The sequence below is a fragment of the Penaeus japonicus genome, unplaced genomic scaffold (genome assembly GCF_977035675.1).
Source record: "Penaeus japonicus unplaced genomic scaffold, GWHDUDI00000001_assembly GWHDUDI00000042, whole genome shotgun sequence".
NCBI lineage: Eukaryota > Metazoa > Arthropoda > Malacostraca > Decapoda > Penaeidae > Penaeus > Penaeus japonicus.
In genome coordinates, this window is record NW_028234444.1 from 14,738,526 (window position 1) to 14,748,525 (window position 10,000).

Sequence of the window (10,000 nt, forward strand, 5' to 3'; positions counted from 1 at the left end):
CTTCCTCTTCCACTCATAATCTTCCTCTTCCTTCCAGTCTTCTTCTTCTTCTTCTTCTTCTTCTTCTTCTTTTTTTCTCTTAACCTTCCCCCTCTACCCTGGCTCCTGTGGCCCATCAACAAAGCGGCCGGAGCCCCGCCCTTCCTGATGGGACTCCCTCCCCCTCCTCCTCCCCCTCCCCCTCCTCTCCCTCCTCCCCCACCCGTGCCAGCACCTGCTCCGAGCAGAGGCGTCCAATACGCGATCGCTTGCTGCCAATCTCCCGCTTGCTCGCATTCCACCCCCCCCCTTCCTCTCATTCTCTCTCCTTCCCTCTCTCTCCCCTTTCTTTCTTTCTTTCTTTATACTCTCTCTCTCTCTGTTTCTGGCTGTCTGTCTGTCTTTCTCTCTCCCTCTCTCTGTCTTTCTCTCTCTCTCTCTCTCTCTCTCTCTCTCTCTCTCTCTCTCTCTCTCTCTCTCTCTCTCTCTCTCTGTGTCTTTCTTTCTTTCTTTCTTTCTTTCTCTTTCTCTCTCTCTCTCTCTCTCTCTCTCTCTCTCTCTCTCTCTCTCTCTCTCTCTCTCTCTCTCTCTCTCTCTCTCTCTCTCTCTCTCTCTCTCTCTATCTCTATCTCTATCTCTATCTCTCTCTATCTCTCTATCTCTGTCTTTCTCTCTCTCTCTCTCTCTCTCTCTCTCTCTCTCTCTCTCTCTCTCTCTCTCTCTCTCTCTCTCTCTCTCTCTCTCTGTCTTTCTTTCTCTGTCTTTCTCCCTCTCTCTCTCCCTTCCCCTTCCCCTTCTCCCTCTCCCCCTCTCTCCCTTTGTCTCTGTCTCTGTCTCTGTCTCTCGCTGTCTCTGTCTCTGTCTTTTTAAATCCCCCCCCCTCTCTCTCTCTGTCTGTCTGTCTGTCTGTCTGTCTGTCTGTCTGTCTGTCTGTCTGTCTGTCTGTCTGTCTCTCTCTCTCTCTCCCTCTCTCTCTCTCTATCCGTCTGTCTCCCTCTCTCTCTCTCCCTCTCTCTCTCTCCCTCTCTCTCTCTCCCTCTCTCTCTCTCTCTCTATCCGTCTGTCCCCCCCTCTCTCTCTGTCTCTTTGTCTTTTTACATCCCCACTCTCTGTTTTTTTCTCTATCTCTCCTTTCTTTCCACCTTCTCCCCATCTCCCTCTCTCTGATAATGGGGAAGGAACGGAAGAGAAAGGAAGAGAAGATAAGAGCAGGCAAGAGGAGAGAGGGAGGAGGGATAGGAGAGAATAAGGAAGGAAGAGCGAGAATGAGGAAGGAAGGAAGGAAGGAAGGAAGGGAGAGAATGAGGAAGGAAGGAAGGAAAGGAGAGAATGGTGAAGGAAGGAAGGGAGAGAATGAGGAAGGAAGGAAGGAAAGGAGAGAATGGTGAAGGAAGGAAGGAAGGTAGAGAATGGTGAAGGAAGGAAGGGAGAGAATGAGGAAGGAAGGAAGGAAAGGAGAGAATGGTGAAGGAAGGAAGGGAGAGAATGGTGAAGGAAGGAAGGGAGAGAATGAGGAAGGAAGGAAGGAAAGGAGAGAATGGTGAAGGAAGGAAGGAAGGGAGAGAATGGTGAAGGAAGGTAGAGAATGGTGAAGGAAGGAAGGGAGGAAGGAAGGGAGAGAATGATGAAGGAAGGAAGGAAGGGAGAGAATGGTGAAGGAAGGAAGGGAGAGAATGGTGAAGGAGGGAAGGGAGAGAATGGTGAAGGAGGGAAGGTAGAGAATGAGGAAGGAAGGAAGGAAGGGAGATAATGGTGAAGGAAGGAAGGTAGAGAATGGTGAAGGAAGGAAGGTAGAGAATAGTGAAGGAAGGAAGGGAGAGAATGAGGAAGGGAGGAAGGAAGGGAGAGAATGATGAAGGAAGGAAGGAAGGGAGAGAATGGTGAAGGAAGGAAGGTAGAGAATGGTGAAGGAAGGAAGGGAGAGAATGAGGAAGGGAGGAAGGAAGGGAGAGAATGATGAAGGAAGGAAGGAAGGTAGAGAATGGTGAAGGAAGGAAGGTAGAGAATAGTGAAGGAAGGAAGGGAGGAAGGAAGGGAGAGAATGATGAAGGAAGGAAGGAAGGGAGATAATGAGGAAGGAAGGAAGGAAGGGAGATAATGAGGAAAGGAGGAAGGAAGGGAGAGAATGATGAAGGAAGGAAGGAAAGGAGAGAATGGTGAAGGAAGGAAGGAAGGGAGAGAATGAGGAAGGAAGGAGGAATGGCAGAAATCGGCGCTCCTGGAAATCCATCTTCATCCGTTACGAGAAAAGGAGAAGGAAGATTGCCAGAGACAAATTGTATGATTAAAGGGCGGGGGAGGAGAGGGGGAGAGGGGGAGAGGGGAGGGAGGAGAGGGGGTGAGGGGAGGGGAGGGAAGCAGGTGTGTGTGTGTGTGTGTGTGTGTGTGTGTGTGTGTGTGTGTGTGTGTGTGTGTGTGTGTGTGTGTGTGTGTGTGTGTGTGTGTGTGTGTGTGTGTGTGTGTGTGTGTGTGTGTGTGTGTGTGTGTGTGTGTGTGTGTGTGTGTGTGTGTGTGTCGACCTGTGAGTCAGTCCTCCTTATGTTTACACATATAAAGTATGGTATAATCACGCGCACCGCACCATACGCACACAAAACATCCACTTACATACGCACATAAATGCATACAGATGTGCGATTACCAGGAAATGGAAACTTTAAGGGCCATAATCCACCCAGAAGAAAGGGGAAATTCAGTCTTATAACATTTTCCTGAGTCCCTTGGGCATCTTACAACATAATGACTCCCTGAAGCGACTTCCGGAAGTAGGGGGAACGGAGGGAATGGTGGGGGGGGGGGGTGAACACTAATACTACTACTACTAATGATAATAACAATACTGCTAACAATTATTGTTTTAATTATCACGAAAACAAGAAGAAATAAGAAAAAAGGAACCAATAGCAACAATCTTACAAACAATAATTCAAAAGGATGACAACATTACTATACAAAATCGTTACTCCTAATGGGAAAATGAAGATAACATCGGTAATAATAATGATAAAGCACAAATAGTGATGCTAAATCAGTACCATTATCATTCGTTTACAAATATTTTCAGCAAAAGTAAAAGATGAAACCGAAACAGCAAAATATTAACGACCATCATTAATTTACCTCATCATCACTGTTACTATCTTTATGAATAAAAGGTTATCATGGATTTCCCCCCCTCTCCCTCTTACACTCACTCACATAAATATAAACATATATGTAGATATGTATATGTATAGGCACATGTATACAGTATATGTGTGTGTGTGTGTGTGTGTGTGTGTGTGTGTGTGTGTGTGTGTGTGTGTGTGTGTGTGTGTGTGTGTGTGTGTGTGTGTGTGTGTGTGTGTGTGTGTGTGTGTGTGTACCTGTGTGTGTGTGTGTGCTATATATGAATATAAATATATATATATATATATAGATATATATATATATATATATATATATATATATATATATATATATACACTACATACATATAAACACTTGACGCCACAGTAAACATAACAATAATCACAACAATAATCAATACTGACATCATGATTATTACTATATCAATCAGCCTAAAAATAGTCAGTACTATTACTACAACAAAAATATACAATATATGACTACCATACCTCCAATGCCTTATTAATAATAATGCAATATAGAAAAAATGCAACAGCTAAAATATCTGCAGCAATCTTATTCTAACAATGCCATAATAAATGCTGGAAATAACAAGAGTCATAATATAAAGAATCATAAAGAGAAAATAAACAAAATTATTTTAAAAAGTAATAACGATAAACAAAATTAGCATAAGTAATAAGTGAAGCCCATAATATACAATGCAAAATTTCTATAAGAGTTACCATAAAAGAAAATAATAATCACAACACAAAACGGAAATATCACAAATTTGAAATAAGAAGGCTGACCCATATCCCATATCCTTGAGAAGGCCAGCGGCAATGCCCACTCTGCTGCCTGCCCTCTCTGCTACCCTCTCCTCCCCACTCCCGCCCCTCCCTCCGCCCATCCCCAGCACTCATTACCTCTTCTTGCCCAGCAGGAGGCTGCACAGGTACAACTGCTGCAGCTGCTCCGAGGTTAGCTCTCCTGACGAAGACATGGTCATCGCGCCTCATTCCAAGCGGTGCCGCCTTTGGCCAGCAGCCGCCAGAGGGGGAAAGGCACTCGCGCTCTCACACTCGCGCACGCACTTCTTCGCCCACTCACGCAATGTGTGAGTGGCACGCCGCTCACGCCACTTGAAATCAACCTTGTTCGAGGGCGTGTGGGGCGGAGTGTGGGTTGAGGTAGGTGCGTGTGGGCGTGTGTTAGCGCTACGGTGAGATAAGCCACTTCCAAAGAAAGTACTTTGTTTTTATTTATATTTTCTAGTGATAACAACGGCAATGAAACTTAATATTATTTAAATTTCCTTTTCTTTTCTTTGAACGAGTCATTTACACATTACTTTTACCAATTTTTCTCCCTTTTCCATTAATGATAAGCAATATTATACTAAATTCACTAATCTATCTATTTTTCGACGAGTCATTTAAAAGCAGCGAAAGGATCTGAGCAAACGAGATACACATACGGGGCTTGCACTCCGTACTTTATTACGTATCGGTTTCGTAAATCTAGTTTTATCACAGATGTAAAACTTAACACATACTCAATCACCTGTTTCACATCACACCTCTTCGACCTCTGTATTTCCTTTAGGTCACAAAATTACATTCTCAACCACAGCACCGTAAAAACTGAAAAAAAGGAAAACATGGTCAACTGTGTACACACTCGAAAACGTTCACTGTCTTCTCTCAAAAAACGCGTATTGTCCTCTTTCCCCCGGCGAGGCATGCGGCTCCCTCTCATCCCCTCTTCGAATTCTCGCAATGGAAGGGAAGGGGAAGGGGAAGGGGCAAGGGATGGGGAAGGGGAAGGGGAAGGGGAAGGGGAAGGGGAAGGGGAAGGGGAAGGGGCAAGGGATGGGGAAGGGGAAGGGGAAGGGGCAGGGGCAGGGGTATGAGGAGGCAGAGAGACTCCTGCCGACCCCGAGCATGAAGCAGCCTTGCGCGGAGGGAGGGAGGGATGGAGCCAGCCAGCCAGCCAGCCAGCCAGCCACGAAGCGACACTGTCTCCATCACCAGTGTCAACACCGGCCTTTATGTCTTCGCCCGCTGACCTTCCGCGCGTTTAAGGTCACGGCACACACATACACGAAGATAAATAAAGAAACAAATAGATGGATAAATAAATAAAAGAGCGCTGTTGGGGGCTATCCGCCGAAACGGCCTCTTTCGCTCGGCTGTTTTCCTGGCGGCAATTTGCATAACATGTGGCACGTTCGCGTGTCCTGCTGCCCGCACCTTGCAAACAACTGAATCTCTCGCTGTCGCTCATTTCGTGTTTTCTTCCTTCTTCTTTCACGTTCGTTATTTCTTTCCGAATCTTTTCCTTGGATTACTCCAAGCGAAGTTTTGTTAAAATAACTATAGACCTTAGATTGGAATATGAATTTTATGTTAGTGTAACTAATATTTGTAGACGTGTGTGGGCGTGTAAGCAACACGTTTCTCGAGCGCAAGCGTGTGTGCATGTGTGAGTGTGGCAGACTAATTTCGTAGACAAGGGAGACGAACAAGTATTCCTTGCAAGATTAAGCAGTGGGTTGCAGTTGCCATTCCCGCCCCGCGTTGCCAAGTGGGCCGCCTGCCCTCACGCTCGTCCCATTCCAGCAGAAACGAACGGCAGAGGAACAAAATAAAAGCTAATGAGACGACTTCCGACTTCTCGTCCTCCCTCTCTCTCTATTATTCCCTCTCCCAATCATTGCAACGGAGAGGGGAAGGGGACGCGAGGAGAGAAAAATAACGTATATGCGAGGGAGAGAGAGGGAGAAGCGGGGCTGGAAGCGACAGACAGAGAGAGAGAGAGAGAGAGAGAGAGAGAGAGAGAGAGAGAGAGAGAGAGAGAGAGAGAGAGAGAGAGAGAGAGAGAGAGAGAGAGAGAGAGAGAGCTTGGGGAGACGAGAAAGGGGAAGGAGGCAGATTTTGCCATCCGTCGCAATGTATTGCTCTTCGTTATCAGAATGACATCTCTCTCTCTCTCTCTCTCTCCCTTTCCCTGACAATCATTTCTACCACTGATGTAAAGCACATTTTACAACACTAATTAGAACAATAACCAAACTAATAATAAGATAAAAAAAAACCATCATTACTTCTAACAGCACTGACGCCAGCAACAACACTGAGGAGCAGCACCAAAAGCAACCAGGCCGACGCCAGTGCCAAGGGCGCCGCCGATGACAGCCAACACCTTCATCGCCTTCAAGTGACCTCACTGTAACCTCGACTCACCTTAAGACCAGGGCTATTAAAAGTCTCCCCCCTCCCATTCTCCCCTCTTCCCCCCCCCCCTTACACCCTTGCCTCCCCTTCCTCCTCATCCCCTTCCCCACACCCGTGGACAGAGAGAGGTGAAAGTGTGGGCCCGACACCACTTTCGCTCGACATCAGCTGGGCGCTTTGGAGCCCTTGTCCCCTTACCCGCACCCATGCCCCGACTTCGTTTCTCCTCCCTTACCCCATAACTTCATTACCCTTTCCTTACCTCCATTCCCCATCTTCCAATCCCTACCCCACCCCCCCACACTCCCCAATACAACCGTAGGTCCCGTTCCCTCCCCCTACAACCAGCCTCCTCCTCCCCTCTCCTCCCTTCCCCACCAAGCCTCTATAAAAGCAATTTAAAGTGAAAAATGACCTTGGCTGGGGAGCCTCCATCTAAAACCCTTTCCGCCTCCCCGTCCGTGCGCGCGCGCGTGCAGAGGCTGATGAGGATGTTACCATCTTTTTTTCTTTCTGCTTTCATCTGCGGCTAATATCAGCCTCTTCTTGCATTCCCTTTTCACTTGCGATTTTTCTTGATACAAAAGATATGAGGGTTTTTTCCTGCCTGCTCTCTTGCATCACTTAACATGATTTTACTTTGCGAATATCATTATCATTACTATTCTTGTGACTGTTATCGTTATCGTTATCATTATCATTACCATAATTATATTAATTATTGACAGTATGACTTATCATCCCTATCATCATCATCCTAATCGTGGCTGCTATTGCTATTATTCACCCCTACTATCACTATCGCTAGCATCGATATCTTTGTTATCATCCTTATAATCCTCTTTGATATGACAGCTTACACTGATCATCCGTCATGGCAACTTCACGACTTCGTGTTCGATTTCCTCAAATTGTTTCTGGAACATAAACATTATTGTTTCTTTTTAAAATGTTCCTTTCGATCTCTCCTTGACAGACGACCCAATCCCGCTGGATAAAGGGTGACGGGATATGGGGGGAGAGGTGGGAGGGAGGGAGGAAGAGAGGAGGAGGAAGAAGAAGAGAAGGAGGAGGAGCAGGAGGAAGAGGAGGAAGAGAAGGAGAGGGAGGAGGATGTGAGAATGAGAATGAGAATATGAGAGAGAGAGAGAGAGAGAGAGAGAGAGAGAGAGAGAGAGAGAGAGAGAGAGAGAGAGAGAGAGAGAGAGAGAGAGAGAGAGAGAGAGAGAGAGAGAGAGAGAGTTCGCCGCAAACGCAAACGCAGCTCAAACCGTGAATCAATTTGGTCAAGACTGTTCAAGTTGTTCCCTGCTTTGGTGGCAATGGTTGTGGTGTGATGACTGTGGTGATGGTGATGATAGTGAAGATACTTCAAATGAGTGATGAGAAAAAGAATCCGAAAGTGTTTCGCGAAATGCAAAGTTCGTCTTCAATCACAATCGAAAGTGAGATCATCAGCAGTTTCTTCCCTTTTCAATCCTGCTTTTCCGCGTTCACATGACGAACGAATAATTTCTCAAGCCAGTTTCCTCCCTTTCCCCCTTCTCATCTTACTCTCCACTCCTCCTCCTCCTCCTCCTCCTCCTCCATCCCCTCTTCCTCTTGAATAATTCCTCATCCTCTCACCAATTTCTTCTTCCTCTCTCTCTCTCTCTCTCTCTCTCTCTCTCTCTCTCTCTCTCTCTCTCTCTCTCTCTCTCTCTCTCTCTCTCTCACTCTCACTCTCACTCTCACTCTCACTCTCACTCTCACTCTCACTCTCACTCTCACTCTCACTCATTCTCTCACTCTCTCACTCTCTCACACTCTCACTCTCACTCTCACTCTCACTCTCACTCTCACTCTCACTCTCACTCTCACTCTCTCTCTCTCTCTCTCTCTCTCTCTCTCTCTCTCTCACTCACTCTCTCACTCACTTTTTCACTCACTCACTCACTCACTCACTCTCACTCTCACTCTCACTCTCACACTCACACTCACACTCTCACTCTCACACTCTCACTCTCTCTCACACTCTCACTCTCTCTCACACTCACACTCTCTCTCACACTCTCTCTCTCTCTCACACACTCTCACACTCCCTCACACACTCTCACACTCTCACTCACTCACTCTCATTCACTCACTCACTCACTCTCACTCCCTCCCTCTTCCTCCTGAAATCACTTTTCAATCACTTAATCGGCGGCGGATTATCGGCGAAGCGCGAATAAATCTTGAAGGACTCGCGGTTTGAGGATGTAAATAGCCCACTTCCTGTCGCGCCGGATCGATGGGGGGGGCGTTGGTGTACGAGAAGGGAATGGAAAAAGGGGGAGTGGAAGAGGGGGAAGGAGAAGGGGAAGTAAGAGGGGGAGAAGGGGAAGTAAGAGGGGGAGAAGGGAAGGAGGAAGAGGGAGGAAGAAAAAGAGGGGGAAGGGGGGGAAGGAAAAAGAGGGGGGATGGGGAGGAAGGGAATAAGGAGGAGGAGGAGGAAGAGGGAGGGAGAAAAAGAGGGAGGTAGGGGAGGAAGGGAATGGTGAGGAGGAAGAGGAGGAGGAAGAGGAGGAGGAAGAGGAGGAGGAAGAGGAGGAGGAAGAGGAGGAGGAGGGGGAGGAGGAGGGAGGGGAGGCAAGATATGGGGGCTAAAGAGATTACGGTCGAGATGGGAGAGACGAGAGAGAGAGACGGGGGGAGAGCGAGAGAGCGGGGTGCGAAGAGTCCGACTGTAATGAATACGTGGATGAGAAAATCCTCAACCAGCTCCCCCCGCCCCCCCCCTCTCCCCCGAGATACGAATCCCTCCCAACACCAAGACTACACGAGGGATTGCAGGAGGGGGAGCGGAGGAAGGGGGGGGCGAAAGGGGGGGGACAAGAGAAGGGGGCGGTGGGAGCGAGGAGGGAAGAGGAAGAAGCGGGGATGAGAGTGGCAGAGTGATGGGAGTGGAACTGAAAATGGAGCGAGGAGCAAGAGGGGGGAGGGGGGCATAAGGAGGAGCGGGGGGGGGGGGTCCCGGGGCCTCATCCGCGATGCAGGGCAGCCTGGCCTCGCGGGCTACGGGCGAGGGCACGCGGGCGCCGCTTCCGCCGCTAATGGCACCACGCGCTTACTATTCCCCCGGGCCTCTGCTGCCGTGACTAGCTCTCTCTCGCTCGCTATGTCTGTCTGTCTGTCTGTTTGTCACTCAATTTCACTGTTTCTGTATTAAATAAACCTCATACTAAGAAACCCAACTAACCATCCCAATAACCATATAAAAATCGTAAATCCGACTCCTTAAAAAAAAAAAAAAAAAATCTTCTCTCGTAATCAGAACAAATCATACCATATAAATCTCATAAAAATCAGATGAACTAAATCCCCAACCACTTCTTACATCTTCCTCAATAATCCTTAAAAGAATAAATAAAAAGCATCCCAAAAGTCCTTTACAAACCCCTGTGAGAATATCGTCCCTCCGGAAACCCCCATAAGAGAGCTTCTTAAACCCTAAGAATCTCCTTAAATAAAACTCATGAAACCCCCCGAACCCAACATAATTGCAAGACCTTAAAGTGACCCCACTAAGTGAAACCTCTTTGTAACCCCTGGAATATGAACCTCCGTCCAGGAAGCCTCCAGATGGAACCCCGCAAGAGAGACGCTTTCCAGCCCGCTTGATTAATGGGAGGTCGCGGCTCTTGCAGCATTCC

At 47.6% G+C, this 10,000-nt stretch overlaps 1 protein-coding gene across 18 annotated transcripts in view; it reads right to left on the reverse strand.

Moving 5' to 3' along the window:
* Positions 1 to 10,000, reverse strand: part of LOC122253403 (uncharacterized) — a 156,924-nt gene that overhangs the window by 96,357 nt on the left and 50,567 nt on the right. For 3 of the 18 annotated variants that reach the window (XM_043016460.2, XM_043016457.2, XM_043016455.2), the window contains exon 1: positions 4,017 to 4,416. The exons of 10 other annotated variants lie outside the window; for them this stretch is intronic. In XM_043016460.2, coding sequence (XP_042872394.1) covers positions 4,017 to 4,099 — 83 coding nt within the window. In that variant the 5' untranslated portion in view covers positions 4,100 to 4,416. Of the gene's footprint in view, positions 1 to 4,016; positions 4,417 to 10,000 lie in introns of those variants that run through there. 5 more of the 18 variants (XM_043016463.2, XM_043016459.2, XM_086535158.1 and 2 more) reach the window with 3 other exon arrangements.